We start from the raw sequence: 22395 nt of genomic DNA, 5'->3' as shown, positions 1-22395 counted from the left end.
TACAGACAAAAGTATCAAACAAACGTAACCAGTTTGTGATCTGTCCCAGCATTAGACACAATACCCCTGTTCTTCCCCTATCAGCTGTCCTGATATCACTCTCTGTCCCAACACTGAGGACAAAAGTCACCAGAAGAAATCAGGTCAAAACACTGAGGTGAGCAAATCCTATCAAGGAAATCTCTTGGACTATTTCCAAATCACAGCAGAAACTCATATAAGTAAAGAGTCATTACACTTCCGGTCACAATCCCTGAATATAACTTTAAGCATATAATAATAAGCATCAACAAATGCAACGCTTTTTAAATAAAATGGGTTGTGGTTGTAGTTTCTTTCTTTTTAGCATGGTAATAACATGGCATTACAATGCCTTGTGATTTTTAAGACATTTTAATGTTAAATTAACTTGTGGAAACTGAATTTAAGTACAAATATATACAATTATATAAATAAAAAGAGCATAAACAAAAGGTTTTAGATACAGCATGCTACACCAGAGAAAATGTGAATGATCCAAATAACACGGGTGTATCGCAGATTAGTAGAAATCTTTTGTAACATTATAAATGTCTTTACTGTCACTTTTCAAACAAATGAATGCATTCTTGCTTAAGACAAATATTAATCTTGAAACATGAACATGAAACTTTGAAACCGTAGTGTAAATACTGAGTATGATGCAATTTATGAAGTATAACCCCATACCATTACTGTAGCATTAAGCTACATGACACAGCACAGATCTTCATCACAAAGACCGATCTGATGTTGCATGTTGTCTAAACTCAAAAATACACAATCTAGCACTTCAATAGACAGATTTTTTGGTAAAGACAAAAGATTTCTTTGTATAAATAAATAGTTCTTAGAACACACAGGCATTTATGGGAACCAGTTTCACATGCTCAAACAGGCCGTTGACTATACACGAATAATTCCCTTTAAAAAGGAATAACAAAATCTAAAACACTCTGTACCAACAAACGTCAATGGCCATTGCTATGTTTAAACACCCTTTATCGTTATAGAAAAAAAAAAAAAAAAAACACTTGACTTTCAATGGCAGTCAACAGATATTTACCCTGTTCCTCGGTCGGCAGACAGTGAAGAGCGGTAAACTAGCATTTCCTACCTGATGAGGAAGTCTCCTCTTCTACAGAGTTACTCTCTTTGTCCATAAAGGTGAAATTCCCCACAGAAAAGTGAAGCTACACCGTGGCACATGAAAGGCACTAAGTTTCACCTGTGGGTGTGTCGACTGGGCAAAGCGTGATCAGATATCTCATTCGAAAGCCAACACACCTATGTGTCACATGGTCAGCCTACTTTATGAGGCTAATGTTCCTTACGAACTCAGTGATATTATAAAACAACATCACAGAATCACTGATATCACAAACTACTCTACCATCAAAAAGAAAAGAAAAGAAAAAGAAAAAGAAAAAAAAACATCCTATATGCAACTATTCCAGGATTGGAACAATTAGCATAATTGATAAAACTGCTTATAATCAAAAACCAAAATGAGTGAAAACTAATTCTGCAAAGGTCTGTTAAGACTTGGAGTATACAATGAATCTAAGCCAGCTCCATCCACATAAACATTGAATGATGACCAGATAATTCTATAGTCTATAAGTCTTTTTGACATAATAATCTATCCACTTACCTCGGTTTTCCATTCCTGCGTCAAGAACGCTGCAGCAGGTAGAGGTTCCTGAGGACATAAGAGATAGATTGCTTGATTAGTAATAAACAATACAAATAATTTCACTAATGCAATGGCTGCGATATATTTAAACGGTCCAGTCTGACATTGATTGACACTGCGAGAAGACATGGGTGAGGCGAGTAAAGGGTTAATGCACTGCAAAATAAACAGCAACAACACAGTAGAAGGGATCACCCTGAAGGGGTTTATTTTGTGATAATGACCAAATGACTAATCCCACATACGGCTACTTACAAAATAAATAAATGGACATTAAATATTAATTGGAATTTTTCTGTTCAATTTAATTATGTTAAAAAGAACGCAGGAAAAGTGTGGAGTGATACAAGTCATGAAGCAGTGTAGGAAGCTGGTTGCCTGTGAATGCAGCTCAAGTATCCTGTGTAATATACAGTTCTTTATCTGGTAAAACCAACAAAACATAGCATGTCGTATCCATTCCAACACATTATGAAATACAAAGTCAATATAAACCTGAAAACTTGTTACCACCCATTGAAAAATCAATATAAAGACTACAGTTCATTAACTTTAATGATTAACAAAAAAAAAAATAATAATAAAAGGTTAAAATCACTTTTTGTTTTGGAAATCTAAATATTTAACCCTTTAACTGTCTTTTTACTTCACCATATTATAAATAAATCCTAATCTAATCATGACAAACTATACACTGTCGGAAAGGTCTAAGACTCTTTAATAGATACTTTACCATATTTTTGTGTTACAAATTATGTAGGAAAAGTAATAGATTAATATATGCCAAGAGTGCAACTTAAAAACATGAGTTCTGACTTTTGTCACAAAAGACTTTCTTCGTTGCCTTTTTCCCTATCAAGTTTTGGAAATCAAAATAAACTATATATGTTAAAAACTCAAAAATCTTAAAATTCATCCTTTGAAAGGCATTTTAAAATCAGACCACTGAAATTGTACATTAAAATCATATTACAAAATGTTTTCATTCATGAATTATAAAAATGTAAGTCTGGATAGTGCATTTTTATGTCTGTGTTCGAAAATGGAAGTGACAGAAAAGGGTTAATATTCCTATTTTTTTGTAATTGATAATTAAATTATTATATGCAATATTAAGATTTTAATATTAAAATCTTAAAATTTTAAAATTAAATCTTAATTGTAATATTTAATATATTTATAATCATCCTATATTTTGTTTTTATATTCATTTATTTACTGAATATAAAATATAACATCCTAGATGTTTTTGCCACTTCATTAAATTCCAGAAAACTTAAAATGCATTCACTAGTACAAACATGCATTCACATGCACACGATCAGATTACAGTAAGGCACGCGTATTTGCTAAAACATGTCTAAGTTGTTATTAATAATCACTAATTACGGTTAAGTCATCATACCTGCACACTCTTATGTACAGTAACTGCATGGTATTATTAAGATACTAACTTTGTTTTTCTACAGGATCATGTTTTACTAAGTCGCATAGTAGTTCTTCGGAGTATTAAATAGCAGCATTACCTTGCAAATGTAATTTTCCTGTTTATCACTGTAAAGCTGTTTTGAATCTGTATTATACATGAGGTGACTTAACTTGCATATTCCTTACAGCATGAAACTACTCTCAACAATAAACATTATTCAGGATGAGTTACGTAATTGTGGAATTTTAAAGAGTTGTCGATTTGTTAAGTGGCTTAATTGTGCCGTTGAGATAATCATTCCCTGACACTCCTAAAAGCAAATATTTTCTTACGCAACAGATTTTTAAATCTATCCAAGTGAATAAGCTAATTCAACTGTAGTGTTTTTTTCTGTATGTTTTTGTGTTACTGTATCAGACTGGCTCAATTCTCAAATCGTTCTGTGCCTTTCCACCAAACAAAAGGGGGTTTCAGACCAGAAAGATCGGTTTAACTCTTGCCCTAAACAACACAGGGGAGTAGTGGATGGAGAAATGCTAGTTCTGCCTATGATAGTGCTGTCGAGCAATGAAATAACCTTGCACTTCATTACTCTGTATGTCTAAATATATAAAAGTGTGCAAGAGCAAATGAATCATCAGGTTCAGTTTCAATAGCAGCAAAGAGAGAACAGAATATCAAGAGTTATGAGAGAGTTATGCCGGTACACATGAATCACCCGGTGCTTTAAACAGCTTAAGTGAAGTGGCTAACTGCCTACAAAAACACAAGTGTTTGTTTTTAGACTGGTTATAGTCAGGTAAACAACATGAAGGAGAATTACTCATTTCGCAAGTCTGTGAAAAAACACACAGCGAGTTCATCTGGCTGAGCACAAGTGTTGTCACGACACCAAAATTTTGACTTTGATACGATACCTGACTAAAATATCACGATACAACTACTGAACCAATACTACGAAAAAACATAGAGCAACAGGAAAAGTACTTGAATAATAGGTGATCCATATGGAGGTCATAGTTATTTTATCTATTAAAACAAAGCATTTCATGCCTCCTTTTTAAAAAAATAAAAACAATAAAAAAATAATCATCACATGCAAGTGCCACCACGCAGGACTGTGGTGAACAACTACCAATACAGGTCAGTAGACAAATTAAGGAAAAATGAAGCCAAATCTTATTTCATGATACAGTAATTTTATTCCACAACAACAATTTATATCATGACAGTCATTTTTTGTTATTTTTATTTTAATAAGAACCTAGATGCAAGTAACAAACTAAAGGACAACTACAATAAAACAAAGACACAAATGAAATAAAGAGGGCCCTATGAAATCGGTTTTATTTTTTTCTAAATTCCATTTTAATTTTTCTAGACTCTATTTTAATAGTTACATTAAAAAAAATATTTAACAGCAGAATTTAACAGCAATTTATTAAAAGTTTCACAAAAATTACATGTTTTTAAGGCCCTATGAAATATGTTTTATTGTTTTTTCTCAAATTCAGTTTTATGAATCTCTATTTTCCATTAATTTTCTGGATTTTATTAATTGTGTTTAATCATTTCATTACATTTTAACAATAATCAAAAGCATGTCTAATGAATTTATAAAATATATTAGATTTGATAAAGAATTAATTTATTATAGGCTATTTATTTATTTCAGAAATACTGTGTTGTGTATTTACAATTTTCTGGTAAATAAATTCTGATAAATATCAGGTAAAAACATTTAGTTTTAATAATGTCTTTATTAGTAGTAGTACTACTATCTTTACATTAAGTAATATATTAACATATTTCTGACTGTCAATTTAAACCGAACTTTTATTTTGACAGGTTGCTGTGAAGACCTTTAGGGTCTTCATTACATGATGGTAAGTTTTCCGCAAAAGAAACGGTAAAATGCTCATGAAGTGACTCTCAGAGCAGTTCTAGAGATTATGTTCATGTTTTCATGTACTCATATATTGAGGCAGCAGAAGCTGAAAACACTGCGAACGTCATGTGTATGCGTGTAGTAAACAAAGCTGTGTGTCTGCGCCATTCACTAACAGACACGGAGAAATAGGGCTCTTATTAAAATGTATTCTTAAAGTGCCGGTACTAGTAAAGTGTGGAATCGTAACGTTTTTAAAAGCAGGGTATCGCAATGCTTTTTAAGTACCGGTATATCGTGCAACACTACTGAGCACTAGGACTGGGTTTACAATATAAATTTCTTGATTGTATCAATTCCCATTTTAATTAATATCAATTCTTAAACCCCAGGTATTTTAGTGGATGCCATTTTCTACTGATGTGTGAACAAAACCACATTAAACATTATTGTAGTGGACCTCCTATCCAATAAATTGCAACAAAGTTTGCGTATTGTTAATTTTGATATGAAACAAAATCTCAGCTTACAAATGCTGTTAATTTTAACACAAAATGCATACACTTGCTGTCTTGAAGGTTTTTAATTTGTGGTGAAAGATTGCTGTGAGCTCCTCATTTCAAGTGGCAGCGAGGAACACACATGAACCCATCATCTCTTCCTCTTTACTACTAGCTATAGTACAAAATGAACATAAATAAGATGTTCAAAGAAACAGAACCATTTACTGAAATGGATCATATGTCATGTAATCACTATCGGTGTGTAAACAATACCATATCAAAGCCATTCAACGTCAATAGCAATAGTGGTCTAGAAAAGCTGTATTTTTCTTTTAATGTTAGATATGTAGGGCCCTATGATTTCCACAATGCTGAAAATGCGGACGGAATCGCGGAATCCAATACAAATGGATTTACTGTTTACCATTTATTTTCGAGAAGAACTATCATATCATATCATCAAAATAAATGTTCGTTTTAACTTGATAAAACTGTGACAAAAATATACTACATAATCTAATAATACTACTACTACTAATAGTAATAAAATAATTATTTAAACTTTCATTTAAAAGAATATTAACCAAAAATATTTACCACAAGTTATTTACTAGAAAATTTTAAATAAACAGCAGTATTTCTGGGGGATAAATAAATAAATACATAGTATAACATAAAACTGAATTTGAGAAAGAAAAAAAAAAGAAAAATACATAAAACATTTCATAGGGCCTTAAAATTAAAGTTTTAATAAATTGTTGTTAAACTGTGTAAGTTTCATGATTTTGATTAATTAGACATGATTTTTGATTATGTATGTATCTATTTATTTATATTTAACAACTAGGGGTGGAAAAAGGTGGAAAATTTACGGTAAATTTCAGGAAAGTTTCCAAAAATCCATGGAAGATTCCAAAAAACCCTGGAAAGTTTCCAAAATTTCTGGAATGTTTCAGAAATTTACTGGAAATGTTACACTTTTTTGCAACCCTAATTACAACAGAGTATACAAAAGTTTAAACAGAATAAAATAGAATCGAGAAAAAAAAAAAAAAAAAAAAAAACGAATTTGGGGAAAAAATGGAATTTGGGGAAAAAAAATAAAAAGGGGTTTCTTTTTTATGGCATTTTCACATTTATTTTTTTGACAGGACAGTATAGCAATGACAGGAAATAAAGTGGGAGAGAGAGAGAGAAACAAACTGGAAACGAAACAATCATATAACTAAAATGGTATCATAAAAACTGTTGTAAATGTGCAACTTAAATGTTTGTATACAAATCAGTTTGAGTATTTTTTTTTTTTTTTAATCTAAAAACAAATAGCAATTGAATTTAATAGTTTGTACTATGTTGTCACGTTTAAAGTAGTTATAAAATGATTACAAAACACATTGCACTGGGATACGCTGTTAAACTGATACAAATTTACTCACATAAGTAAGCAATTGCATAAGCCATGATGTGGCTATGACTACAACTGAACACACATCAACAACATGCTTGAGGTATCTGTTGGTAAAGTGCCATTTACGGCTCATAATGTCAACCAAAACAACTGTAATGGTGAGGCTGCACTGCTGACACCAACCCACTGATAATGAGCGACTGTAAATAATTAGCTGAGATTAAACAGTCAGCACTTTTACTAAAGGGAAGGTGATTACATATGCTCGCATGTTTCATATTAAACATTGTTTGCCTTTTGCTCTTCCACAGAAAATTAAACGTTTGGTTTCCCTGTAACTACAAAGCTAAATGTATTCATAAGTGTTTCTGAAATGTTTGTTTCTACAATGCTCAGGTGGGCCTCCACTAATAAGCCTCTTTAAACAGAACGACACTCTCTGTTCTCTTCCCTGTACTTCTGGAGCAGCTTTAAGCACTGGACTAATGTGCACTATGAACCCTGGGACAGCAGATGTGAAATATCCCTTTGCATCCAGAGCAGGATCAAGGACAGCAGATCTAATCTAGATCCTTCAACAACACAAGCTGATTGAAGTGTCATACTGTCACTAAGGCAGCTCAGCTACTGTCTCACATGTGATCAAGATGAGTAGGCATGTTTAGCGGCAATCCAATAACACAGTGAGTTTCATTACAGGTGCTGAACAATTGGTTGTACAAATCTACATCATAACTTCTATGTTGCCTGTAACATAAAAGGAATATTTCATGTGATTCCATTAAAAAGTATTTTCAACATCTGCATCTTACTGAAAAAAACATTTAGTTATTTAAGCTTTAAAGTTGTCCTTTCAATATAGGGTGGAAGAAATGCACTGCTCATGGACACATTGTTCACCTGATCATGAAAACCTCATACTGAGAAGTCAGACACCTCATTTGCATGGATGGTTTGAAGATCAGTCATCAACAGCAGTGAAAAAGGATGCGCCAACCATGCGTGACAACATTATTGAAACCCTATCCTACTAATTGCAAAACAAACAGATGTCATGACCCACCATTATCTTTGCTTTATAGCACTCCAGTAAAAAACAAAACAACAAAACAAATATTAATTAGCCTGACTACAAGTTTTCTAAAGCAAAAGTATGACATGATAATACTCTATAACATCCTTCCACATGTAATTTGGATTATTTTGCTCATAGTGGAGCAAGTGAAAGTTTCATCACTCAAAACCACCTCACTTCTGCAACCTGTACAAGTTGAGAAGTCATTAGCACAGATGAAATAAAGGTAAACGTTTCTTCTCTATACTTTGGCAACACACACCTGACATTGTTTACCGAGGGTGTATGACATCATTGGCAGGTGACACAATGGGACAGGACACTAGTTAAAGTTAAAACTATTTTGAGAAAATCACTTTTAAAGTTGTCCAAATGAAGTTCTTAGCAATGCATATTATTATTCAAAAATTAAGTTTTGGCATATTTACAGTAAGAAATTTACAAAATATCTTTATAGAACATGATCTATACATAATATCCTAATGATTTTTGGCATAAAAGAAAAAACAATAATTTTGACCCATGCAATGTATTGTTGGCTATTGCTACAAATATACCTGTGCTACTTATGACTGGTTTTATGGTCCAGGGTCATATATACAGGTGCATCTCAATAAAGTAGAATGTCTTGGAAAAGTTAATTTATTTCAATAATTTAACTCAAATTGTGAAACTCGTATATTAAATAAATTCAATGCACACAGACTGAAGTAGTTTAAGTCTTTGGTTCTTTTAATTGTGATGATTTCGGCTCACATTTAACAAAAAAACAAAACAAAAAAAAAACACCAATTTACAATCTCAACAAATTAGAATATGGTGACATGACAATCAGCTAATCAACTCAAAACACCTGCAAAGGTTTCCTGAGCCTTCAAAATGGTCTCTCAGTTTGGTTCACTAGGCTACACAATCATGGTGAAGACTGCTGATCTGACAGTTGTCCAGAAGACAATCATTGGCACCCTTCACAAGGAGGGTAAGCCACAAACATTCATTGCCAAAGAAGCTGGCTGTTCACAGAGTGCTGTATCCAAGCATGTTAACAGAAAGTTGAGTGGAAGAGAAAGATGCACAACCAACTGAGAGAACTGCAGCCTTGAGAGGCTTGTCATACAAAATCGATTCAAGAATTTGGGTGAACTTCACAAGGAATGGACTGAGGCTGGGGTCAAGGCATCAAGAGCCACCACACACAGACGTTTCAAGGAATTTGGCTACAGTTGTCGTATTCCTCTTGTTAAGACACTCCTGAACCACAGACGACGTCAGAGGCGTCTTACCTGGGCTAAGGAGAAGAAGAAATGGACTGTTGCCCAGTGGTCTAAAGTCCTCTTTTCAGATGAGGGCAAGTTTTGTATTTCTTTTGGAAACCAAGTTCCTAGAGTCTGAGGGAAGGGTGGAGAAGCTCATAGCCCAAGTTGCTTTAAGTCCAGTGTTAAATTTCCACAGTCCGTGATGATTTGGGGTGCAATGTCATCTGCTGGTGTTGGTCCACTGTGTTTTTTGAAAACCAAAGTCACTGCACCCGTTTATCAAGATATTTTAGAACACTTCATGCTTCCTTCTGCTGACCAGCTTTTTAAAAATGCTGATTTCATTTTCCAGAAGGATTTGGCACCTGCCCACACTGACAAAAGTTGGTTAAATGACCATGGTGTTGGTCTGCTTGACTGGCCAGCAAACTCACCAGATCTGAACCCCATAGAGAATCTATGAGGTATTGTCAAGAGGAAAATGAGAAACAAGAGACCAAAAAATGCAGCTGAAGGCCACTGTCAAAGAAACCTGGGCTTCCATACCACCTCAGCAGTGCCACAGACTGATCACCTCCATGCCACGCCGAATTGAGGCAGTAATTAAAACAAAAGGAGCCCCTACCAAGTATTGAGTAAATGAACATACTTTCCAGAAGGCCAACAATTCACTAAAAATATTTTTTTTATTGATCTTATGAAGTATTCTAATTTGTTGAGATAGTGAATTGGTGGGTTTTTGTTAAATGTGAGCCAAAATCATCACAATTAAAAGAACCAAAGCACTGAATTTATTTAATACACAAGTTTCCCAATTTGAGCTGAATTACTAAAATAAATGAACTTTTCCATGACATTCTAATTTATTGAGATGCACCTGTATGTCAGGGCTCTATGCTTACTTTTCTCTTTGGGAGCACTTGTGCACCTAACTTAGAAAACTTAGGAGCACAGTCAAAATTTCAGGAGCACCTTCTAGTCAATAAGCAAAAAACCTGATCAAAATATTAGCCTTCCCATTGCAAGGTGATATTTGACTTCTTAAAGTGATTTAGAGGGGAATTTTGTTTTTACCTTTGCAATGGCATTGTTATATTGTTATGGCAATGTAAGTAACTTCATATTAACTTCTTGTTTATTGAACTGTTGTATTATATCAATATCTCATTTACAAACTCCCTTAAAAATCATTAAAAGCTGTCACTCATCTCAAATTCAATTATAATCAACGAAGCTCTCCACACTGCACATTGAATCTCTTATTTACACTCTCTCTACACTTTGTTTATGAAAGGATTGGTGAGATATGTCAGTGATACATTACTCAATGTTGCAAAAACACATAGAAACCTTTGAAGCTCCCCTCAGCGCAAACACAAATGTGCTGATCATGTCAGTCGCACTGCTGCTCCTACATATTTCTTCACAGTTGCATGCAGTATGCGACTGAAATGGTCACACTGTAGATGAGCCCTGTATGTTTTTGGATATTTTACTCAAAAAAAAATCTAACATATTTTGTTTTTAAAGCAGAATACATTCTGAGAAGTAATAGGATCAAAAGTCTTGTTTTCCAAGAAATTCATCAATTTTTTATTTATGATTAAAACAAAAACAATTGTTTGCCAGTGGGCTTAGAAAAACTTAATTATAAGGTTAAACAAGTTCTTATTCCTCACTGACAGATATTTGTTCTTATTTTAAGCATAAACTCAATTAATCTTGTTTCTCAAGGCTTTACTTAACATTTCGATATTAATATTGGAGGGTAAGATATTCATTTTTTGCAAAGCATGCAACATTTAAAGCAATGACTTTATGATTGTAACATTTTCTGCTCCAATTTAAGACCTAGGGTCCTATGATTTCTGCAATGCGGAAAACGCAAAAGGAATCACAGAATCCAGTCTTAAAAATGGAATTTACAGTTTAACGCAGAATATCACAGAATTGATAAAAGTCTGGATGAATTAATCAAAAGTAGGTTATTACACTTAAATCTAGTATCTAGTAAAGACTAGTATCTATAAATATTAAGCCGCAAAAAAGACTATTTAAATATAAATCCGACATGTTGTGCGTGTCTCCCGGTCGTTCACAGTGATTTCAGAGTCTGTTGTCTTACTAAATGATGACATAAATACATGAACAACATCTCCAGAACTGCTCTGAGAGTCACTTCATGAGCATTTTACTATTTAATTTAAGTAAAACTAGCGTCATATCATAATACACACAGAAATTTAAAGGAATTCACGGCAACCCATCAAAATAAAACTTTGGACTACTTGAAGACAAAACTTTATTTTTAAAGAAATAATTAATTACACAATATTTCTTCTGTGTTTTATTTTTTAATAGTAAATCATTTTTATTTGCAGAAAAAAAAACAACAAAAAAAAAAAAACAACAAATGTGTTTAATTTTCATTAATTAAAATATACATAAAATCAATGTTTTATGCCTTCATTTGATAACCAGAAAAATGTAAATACACAGAAAATTTCTGAGGGGGAAAAAACATTTCATAAGGCTACTGTAAGAGTGAATAAAAGTTGTTAAATTGTATACATTTCATAATTTTAATTAATAAGACATGCTTTTTGATTAATAAAATTTAATTTAACCATTTAAAAGAAGTCCGGAAAAATTAAAATGGAAAAAAAAAAAAAACATTTGGGGAAAAAACACAATAGAATTTGGGAAAAAATAAAACGGATTTCATGGGGTCCTAAATGGTGATCAACCGATACTGATTTTTTTTTTTAAACCGATACCGATTATTTGCATGTTTATATGCCCGATAACCGTCATTTATAAAGTTTTATAAAGTAAATAAATGACTGAGTGAAGTAAGTCCATAATTCACTTTGATTTTTCCTCCTTAATCTTCATATTACAACAATAAAAACTTGTAATTTAGATTTTTTTTTTTTATTATTTATAAAATGCATCAGCTGCAACACTAAGCAAAACAAATGTAGAATGTCTAATGTTTTCAAATGGAGAAAATAAATAAAGGACAGGAGTCATATCAACTTCACTTTAAACTACAGTTTTAGTAGGTTTATAAGCTGTTTAATATAAAGGGTGAAGAATAGCTCACTGAATAATGTTAATTCACTGAATAATATTCTCTGAAATATAGAAATATAACAAACAAAATATATTTTATTGCATTTCTAAAGTGGTATGTTATATCAGAATCACTAATATTTTGCATTGTTTACACAGAACTATACTAAACTGCGATCGCTTGCGGAGATAATAAATAATTTCCATAGAGTTGTATACTTTTAGATGTGTATTAGCAAAATAATGGTTATATAGTAAATGTTAATATAATTTAGGGTGTTTTAAACAAGTGAATCTTGTTAAAAGTTACATGCGGTGCCTGTGCTGGAACATTTCCTGAGCATCAACCCGGTACAGCAAAATGAAAGCGACATCACGAGATTAATGATATACACAACAGAGAGAATTAAATTAAGCGCTTTTATTTCCAACATGCGCTCATTCATGACTGTATAATTTAATTCAGCCAAAGTTAAGTCTTTATTGGGACAGGGCTTGACAAATTATTTTAGCCGACTCTGACTTCACGAGACTAATGAAGAGCAAACAGACAACACAAAGAGAATTAAATTCAGCGCTTTCATTTCCAACATGTGCTCATTCATGGCTGTATATTATTTAATTCAGACAAATTTACATGTATATTAGGACGGATTAGCTTACGTGACTCTGTGAGTTTGTCTATTTCTTAGATCCAAAGCTGCATAAACTAACTACATATCAGCCATTTATGTAACACATCTAATATGTGCATTAATGGCTATGTTAAATAAAGTTTACTAATTACAGCTAAGTAAGTGCTTTACCTATGCATGCCATTGTTGTCTCATCTCCCTTCAGATGCGCTGAAATGGCAATCCTGCCTGTAATTCTCAAAACACTCACAAGATGGCGACGTTTATCGGTACATCCGATATTACAAAACCAATAACCGATTATGGTAAAACGTTTAAATATCGGGAAAAATATCGGTAAATTGATATATCCGTCAATCTCTAGTCCTAAAGACCCTCTGAGGTCTTAAATTATGGAAGAGACAATTAAGACTTAAGAACTTTTTAAGACCTTTTTAGAACTTTTTTAAATTAAACATAACAAATAAACTTTTGGTTGCCAAAATTCCTGTGCATCTCTAGTGTTAAACCCAAAGTATAGTTTATTTTTGTTTGTTTTTTTGTTTTGTCTTTGTTTTTTGTAGCACATTCTCTAGTGCATATACTAAGGGTACAGCTGAACGAATAGCCTTTCAAAGTATAACGTACTCCATAGTGTGTCTACTGTTGCTGCATCACCAGTATAGTTTGTTGTTCTGTTTCCTTTTGACTGTGACACAAGCCAATGCAATGTTGTCACCTTGTGGACGAATTAGTAAAAATAAAACTGAAGGCGAATGTGCAAGTTGAGTAGACCAGGTTAGAAAAATCTTGGCTGCACTCATACTATGCCAAAAATGAAATTTACTTTACATGTACTGTACACATAGATAAAAAATCTAAGTATACTTTGGGCTTTAAAAATGTAATGTGAGAAGCGTCAAAAACTAAAACACAACAATATTTCTGCACATCAACGAAGAACTTGACAGACATGAACCGTCACTAGGAAACAAAATAGATCAATCAACCATTCTTTCTGTAGATTTGACATGAGGGTAAACATAAACATAAATAAAAGTGCACAGATAGAGCACAGAATTAAGGTGGTAACCAATCTCTAAAGCACACGGTCTAACCCGTTTCATCAAACTGGTTTGGCGGCTCTTGAACACTGTACAAAGTAATGAAAAAATGCAGCACAGCTGAAGCTATCTTGAATAGCACACGCTCACAGAGGGCATGTTAAGACAAATGACCTTGGAGGAAAACTGACTGTTACAGGTCTGTGCTTTAACAATCCTCTGGCAGCCCAGCCCATATTCAAATAAAAGCCATCTTGCTTTAAAATGCTTTGATCTATATTCAAATACAGCCAATATGGCTTTTAAAATGACAACTGAACGGAAACTCACACTAAAACCATTCAATAATTAATCAAGGGCCACTATAAATTGAGTGACGTACTTACATTACTATCTTAACAGTAAGCAAAGCAATAAAACGTTCAACACCAGCATTACGTACAGAATGTGCACTGACACTCCTGTGTAATGCTCCCCCTAGAGTAGGAAACATGAGTAAAGTTTAAGAGCGCCGTTTTAAGCCGCCATTTTACTGACACTATACAAAATGCAAGAGCAAACACATGACAGCCAGTGCTGGGAGTGTGTGGGTGTTTGTGAGAGAGGTGCACATCACAGTATGGACTGCAGGGATGTTAATCAAATTAACAACAACCATTACCAACCACATGAATGAGTAAAACATCCCCACAGTAGAGAAACTGCAATGTGCTGAAAGCCTGTCAGAAATGAAACAGAACTAGACTAACTGGTTGTGTAAAGTGACCCAGTGTCACTGCAGTATTTACATAGCTGTGAGAGTTTAAAGTGCAAACTAGATTTTTAGCTCAAACCAGCAGCACACAGACAAACACACGGCACAGATCTGAAACACTGAAATTGTCAAATGAATAGTCAAATGATTTTCTTTCTTTTTTTTTTTTCTGAGGAACACAAGATGAGTAATGCGTGAAGGTTGCATGCAATGAAAGTGAATGAGGAAACAGGCTGTTGGGCTACAAAAAAAAAAAAAAAATCATATATATAGCCCATATGACCTGAGGCCAGCTACATAAATTTCACACCAGGAAGTTATGGAAACTCAGTTATAGGAACTACCTATAAGGGCTGTTCCCCAAACTACAATTTCCTCTACAGGGGCATTTTCCAGGTTTCATTCGCACACCCAGTAGGAACTCTGAAGTTGTGATTGACTGATATTCATTTTTTTATAACCGATACCGATACCAATTATTTGCATGTTTGTGTGCCTGATAACCGATATGCTGAACCGATATTTATTTACCGTTATAAAGTAAATAAATGACTGAGGGAAATAAAACCATACTTCACTTTGGTTTTTCCTCCTTTCAGTCATTTTAAAAAAAGGTGTTCCGGAGCATCAACCAGGTGAGTGAAATGCGGACGACTTAACGAGACTAATGATGAGCATATAGACTACAGAGAGAGAATTAAATTCAGTGCTTTCATTTCGACAAGCGCTAATTCATGGCTGTATATTATGTAATTCAGGCAAAGTTACGTCTTTATTGGGAGGAGACTTGACAGATTATCTTACGTGACTCAGTGAGTTTGTATCTATTTCTTAGAGCCAAGCTGCATAAACTAGCTAAATATCAGGCATTTATGTAACACAGGGGTGCCCAATCCTGTTCCTGGAGAGCTACCTTCCTGCAAAGTTTAGTTCCAACCCTGATCAAAGACACGTGTCTGTAATTATCAAGTGCTCCTTCAGATCCTAATTTGTTGGTTCAGGTGTGTTCGATCAGGGTTGGAGCTGAACTCTGCAGGAAGGTAGATCTCCAGGACCAGGATTGGGCACCCCTGATGTAACACATCTAATATGTGCATTAATGGCTGTTATGTTAAATAAAGTTTACTAATTACAGCAAAGAAAATAAGTATGCTTTACCTATGCATACCTATATGTATTGTGGTCTTGTCTCCCCTCAGACACGCTGCAATGGCGGCGATCTTGCCTGCAATTCTCAAAACACGGCTAAAAACAGCAGGTGCCGGTGTTTTGTATGGCATGTGTTTGACCAATCAGTGTACAGTGTACACGTACTTCAGTGGACATCAGTAATCTAATTATTTACCTTGTTCTGAATAAGACAACATTATGATTAAGGTGTTTACATAAGTTGATTTTAGAATATTCCTTTCATGTTCCCGTTTTACATGTATAGTACATAGTAGGGATACAACAATACAGTTAGTCCACGGTCCAATACGTGCCTCAGTTTTTAACCACGGTTTTCAGTTCGGTTCTGATATCTTGTCTGTTTTTTGGCAACAAATTAACAAAATACTCCCGTAAACATCTGTACACTGGAAAAAGTGTTGTCTAGTACATGTCTTCTAATTTTTCTTTTGAGAGAGAGGTATTATTTTTTTTCGATTGTTACTCAAAATAGCATGGGTTCATTCATACTGGATGCCAGAGGGTGCCCTCATGCAGAAAATCCACATATGCATCAAAGAGATAACATTGATGACGTTCCGTTCCAGCTTCTCTAATATGGATAAAGGCACTGTTATTGCTGTAACTGATTAAAAACAAGATATAACATTAAGCGTTTTGAATGATGAAATGTAAGGACAATAAACACTCGTCTGCAATAATATATGGCTTATCTGTGCTCTTCAAGCCATCTTGTGTATTTTCATAAGCCATTGCTAATCGACATACATAGAATATGAGTATAGAATTTGTTGTCTGCCTCATTCTGTGATAAGAATCCTCATCAGATCACATAAGGAAGTTATTTCAAACACTCGACTGATGTTGTGAATTAAAAACAAGTTATAATGTTTTTATAACTTTTGTTTTTATAACTCTTTTGTTGGGCAACAGGTTTAGAAAGGCTTATCATTTCATGTCATTAGAATGGAAGATGCTCTGCATGTGTTGCTTTTTCAAATATAAGCAGGGAAGCGTTTCCTCATTTTAGCATGTGACATTGAGGGCACACATACATCAAATTCCAAGAGAAATAAAACAAGGAAGTTATTTAAATGCAAAACCGCAATTCACAAGTGCGTACTGAACCGTGGATGTCGCACCGAACGGTTCGATATTATATTGAGTATTGTGACATCCCTAATACATAGACCGATTAATGGCACACGTCATTACGTCACCACGTGACGCCATCTGACTTTCCCTCTAGAATTTCACCTATCAACATATAATTCATATTCGTTATGGTGTCATATACAGTTTTGGGTGTTTCTTTTTTAATTTTACCAAAGCTTCAAGTGCAGTTAATTATTTGTCATGCTATCTGTGTAAACAGATGATGGTGTTGCCGCCAAACAGTTGATCACTGCCGTGTGTGTATTAGGGATGCAACAATACAGTTAGTCCACAGTTCAATACGTATCTCTGTTTTTAACCACGGTTTTCGGTTCGTTCTGATATCTTGTCACTTCAGTGTGGGTTTTTTGGTAACAAATTAATAAAATACTCCCGTAAACCTCTTTACACTAGAAAAAGCATGGTTTAGTATATGTCTGCTTAATTTTTCTTCTGAGAGAGGTATTATTTTTTCGTTTTTTCCCGCAAAATAGAATGGGTTTCATTCATACTGGACACCAGAGGGCACCCTCTTGCAAAAAAAAAAAAAAAAAAAAGAAAACACATATGCGTCAAAGAAGTAGCACTGATGACGTTCCGTTCCAGCTTCTCTAATATGGATAAAAGCATCGCTATTGCTGAAACTGATTAAAAACTAAGATATACATTAAGATATAACGTTAAACGTTTTGAATGACGAAATGTAAGGACAATAAACAGTCGTCTGCAATAATATATGGTTTATCTGTGTTCTTCAAGCCATCTTGGGTATTTTCATAAGCCATTGCTAATCGACATACATAGAATATGAGTATAGAATTTATTGTCTGCCTCATTCTGTGATAAGAATCCACATCAGATCACATAAGGAAGTTATTTCAAACACTCCACTGATGTTGTGAATTAAAAACAAGTTATAATGTTTTTTTTATAACTTTTGTTTTTAGAACGGAAGATGCTCTGCGTGTGTTGCTTTTTCAAATACAAGTGGGGAAGTGTTTTCACTGTGTTTTCTGTATATGTTAGTATCTAAAAAGCTGCTTTGGTTCGTCATGTGACTTTCTCATCACCACCTGCTTTTGGTGGTTATCAGTGTATTACAAAGGTACAAAACAGATTTCAGTACTGTAATACGATGATATATTAACATTATATCAGTTAATGAAATTACAGTATTTAAATGTAATTTTAAGTTAAAGCCGTAAAACCTAAAGCGTTGCTACCACATCTTTTACGGTAAAATTCTGGCAACCACAGCTGCTGTTTTTTTTGTTACCGTTTTTACAGATTTTTTTTTTTTTTTTTTTTTTTTTTTTTTTTACAGTGCATATACAGTTTTGGGTGTTTCACTTTTAATTTTTTGAAAGCTTTAAGTGCAGTTAATTATTTGTCATGCTATACGTGCAAACAGATAATGCCGCTGTTGAAGCCATGCTCTTTTGTTTGCCATCAAATGGTTGACCACTGCTGTGTGTGTATCCGGTCTCAAAATGCGGCAAAACGTCCTACGCGACGATAACAGTGTCATGTCTATACTGCACTTCAATAATGTGACTAAGGGTGTGTTCACACTTGTAGTTCGGTTCGTTAGGTTCATTTGGTCCAGACCAAAAAGGAAAATGCTACATTTGGGCCCAATCCTGGTCCGCTTAGCATTCACACTGGCATTTTTGACAAAGAACCTAAAGATACCAAACCTAATGGCATAGTAACACGTTCACAACGTGACTGCTCGAGTTGAATGACATATATTTCGTGACGGATCTCATCGAACACTCCAAACAAAAGGAAAAGGTGCGTTCGACTTAAAGTCTAATACACATAATGCCATCTGCTAGACTAAGATCGCTCGTTGTGTGTATATGATTTTATTTTCACCACATGCGAATTTACAAAGAGCTCAAAAAAGGCACTTTACCTCATCATTGCTCCACGTCTGCCCTCTGCTCATTTGTTTTGCGTCGCATCTTGTCATTACTTCCTGTTTTTGGTTTATTTAGAAGTACTTGGTTTGTGTTGCATTCATATTTCATTCAAACCGCACCACAGTTTGTTTCCAAACAAACTCTGTTTTAATCTAACCAAACATGACAAGTGTGAACACACCCTAAAATAGGAATACTCAACATGTCTTAATTTGACTTTGACATTGGCAGATTAAGGTAATCAAAAATCTCTGTTTACATGGTAGATTCTTAATCAGAGTATTTTTTATTTTTTTTGATTGTGTTAAAATCGGAATATTGTTGTCCACGCAAACATATCGACTGACAGTTTCTACTGTGCTGGTCCACCAATAATTATAGGAACTATGAAGACATTCCTCTAGTGGGAAAGACTGTGTCTTAAGAACTAGTTTGACCAACCAGCAGTGAGCCAAGGGGTAATCATCCTGACTTTTCGGATTCAAATGTAACATTTTTATGCAACTTAAGGATCTAAGCTTTTTATGCAAACAGGCTGGAGAGTTGATTGAAATTGGTCACATGGCATAAATATTGGCAATCAGCTCACAAAAATCATGTTCACAATCCCACCCATGCTAGTCGTGCTACTATTCAAAAGTTTGGGGTTGGGTTGTTTCTGAGTCTCTATGATAAAAAGTACAATAAAAATTGCAATATTGGGAAATATTATTACAATTTAAAATAATTGTTTCTATCTGAATATCTATGTATGTATTGATTGTATTGCCTGTTATTGTGAAGGGTCATTGAGCTTGGGAAAGGCACTATACAAATTAAAACTTATTATTATTATTATATTGTAAAATTTAATTTATTTCTGTAATACAAAGCTGAATTTTCAGCATCATTACTCCAGTCTTCAGTGTCACATGATCCTTCAGAAATCATTTGAATAAGATGATTTGCTGCTCAAGAAACATTTCTAATTATTATAAATGTTGAAAACAGTTGCGTTACTTGGTATATGAGTGAATAGTGATTAATTAAAAGTGAAAAAAAAAAAACATTTTAAGTGCATTTATTGTCACATTTAATTAATGCATGCTAAATAAATAAATTAAATAAAATAATCTTACCTGATCCTAACCTTTTGAATGGCTGTGTGTTTATTTCTGCGATATATAACAAAGTTTTTTATTATTATTATTATTCATTTATTTTTCCTGTACCAAGTACTTTACCTCATTGAATTCAATTTATTCCGCAAACTTGGGTAAGACTTAGGTTTATTTTACTGTGACATGGCACAAAAACACTAGCTAAAACATGCACCTTTCTGAGAACCACACAGAAGTGAATACTTTCATTAGCCATTAAACGCTCACAAGTTAACCATCAACTGCACAATGCTACTGAAACATTCAAAGCCAGTCTGAACTCAGGCCACTAAAATGACATAACATCCATTTCAGGATGCTCACGGGACACTTCATCATCCTAAAGAGCATCAAGAGCTCTGACCTGAACTGAACAATCCTTCATTGTCTGACACTCATTATTAGATGCACTGACAGGATGAATGGAGGTTAAATGGGACACAGTCAGGCTTGAACTAGGCCATTTATTGAACAAAATCACTGCAACAGGACACATTTTGATTTATGATTAACCCACTGCGAGTCTACTGTGCATTCAGATGGACAACACCAGCAACAAAGTCACACTGCATTCAGTTTCACGGTATTTGCATAAATGCAATGCAACCATTCCTGAACATTACAACAAATACAGCAGTCATTCAGGACAGCACCATGATGTTCCAGATCCTACTTTATGCGGGTTCAATGTGTCTCCATCAAAAAAACAAACCCTGAGGTTGTTCTTTCAGTGGGTGTCTACCCGAACCCGACCTGGACGTGCTGAAACTTGCCCGGGACAACAGAAACCATGTGGGGAATGCAATGAATTTTTGTATGTCAAACCGACTGAATCACAAGTCTCAAGGCTGAAACTCATTCTTCATAACGTACTGTAAATCAGTGTTAATGTTGACATGCTGGCAAGGTGAATCATTGAACGGATGCTAACCTGTTTCGAAACCAATCACTTTATCGTTAACTAAATTACATAACAACTTAATGTATACAGATATTCTTTAGACAGATTTAAAAGAGTTGCTATGTATATCCGGGTGTTTACATTCTCTTTTAAACTGTTTATTGTAACGATTTCCTTGTTTGCTGGTGATGTTTTGAAACAGAGCAACAGGTTGTTGAGCTATTAGCATTTAGCGGCTAATCATTAACACCCACTCAAAACATCAAAACACCTCTTTTTATTATTAAACAGGACGTTACCAAAAGGTAAAACACATTACCTGTGTGGATGTATTAATAAAATCCCTCCATAAAACTTTCTTGAATCGGTGAAGAGTTTTAAACGCAGCTCCCCCAGGTTAACCTCGCGGCTGTCAGTCAAACTCTGTCAGGTCCACAAACTCTCCAAACGAGACGAGATGAAATAAAGAAATGTTCTTGGATTAATATGTCCTAGTCCAGAGCCCTCTCATGGCGAAGCTGTGGGTTGAGTTAGTTCTGTTAACCCGATGTCAACTCGTGTTTATCGACCGCAGCCGTTGGTTTACTGTCAGGTTTCTACCTTCTCTGAACAAGCGCAAGATCACGGGTTGCCAGGTGTCTCACCTGGAGTTCCTCCTCTGCGAACCTGCGGCGATCATTCTTTTCCATAGCTGGCAGTCTGGCAGGTCATGTGACAAGCTCGAACTTGCCTGCAAGATCACGAGGTTGCCAGGTTGCGACCATAAATCCCTCTTCATAAATGTACAATTTATTTTACATATTCTAGTTACATGTTCTAAGTTGTAATATATGCTACTATATAATGTTAATTATTTGTAATAATATTATTAAAATAATGTATTGTGATGTTACTGTTTTGCTGTACTGGCATTTCATAATTGCATATAAATAAAATGGAAAATTATGAAGCGCTATCTTTTTTTTTTTTTGAACATTTGTTCTTTACAGTATGTATAAAAATGTAAATACCTGGCAAATATTACTTTATGTGACCTGTATTGAAATCAAAATGTTATTTTATTTTTTTTTTTTTAAGGTAACGACTTTTAAATATTTAATATTTAATATTTAAAAATACTTTTTAAATATTTGAAATTCTATTAGGCAAGGTAATTTAGCTTCTTTTTAATGCTGGGTAACGATTAATCGTGATTAATCACATCCAAAATAAAAGTTTTTGTTTATATAATATATATATGTGTGTACTATGTATATTTATTGTGTATATATGAATACACACACATACAGTATATATTTTGAAAATATTTACATGTATATAGTTAT

At 34.0% G+C, this 22395-nt stretch overlaps 1 protein-coding gene across 2 annotated transcripts in view; it reads right to left on the bottom strand.

Moving 5' to 3' along the window:
• The window catches only part of phactr4a (phosphatase and actin regulator 4a), a 69586-nt gene extending 47824 nt beyond the window's left edge, over positions 1–21762 (bottom strand). Inside the window, exons 1-2 of one of the 2 annotated variants that reach the window (XM_051136787.1) lie at positions 21390–21762; positions 1673–1720 (exon numbers count right to left, since the gene is read on the bottom strand). In XM_051136787.1, coding sequence (XP_050992744.1) covers positions 1673–1685 — 13 coding nt within the window. In that variant the 5' untranslated portion in view covers positions 1686–1720; positions 21390–21762. Of the gene's footprint in view, positions 1–1135; positions 1263–1672; positions 1721–21389 lie in introns of those variants that run through there. The other variant, XM_051136786.1, reaches the window with a different exon arrangement.
• Positions 21763–22395: the final 633 nt, after the last annotated feature.

The sequence above is a fragment of the Labeo rohita genome, chromosome 19 (genome assembly GCF_022985175.1).
Source record: "Labeo rohita strain BAU-BD-2019 chromosome 19, IGBB_LRoh.1.0, whole genome shotgun sequence".
Taxonomy (NCBI): domain Eukaryota; kingdom Metazoa; phylum Chordata; class Actinopteri; order Cypriniformes; family Cyprinidae; genus Labeo; species Labeo rohita.
This window is presented reverse-complemented; position numbering and strand designations above follow the sequence as displayed.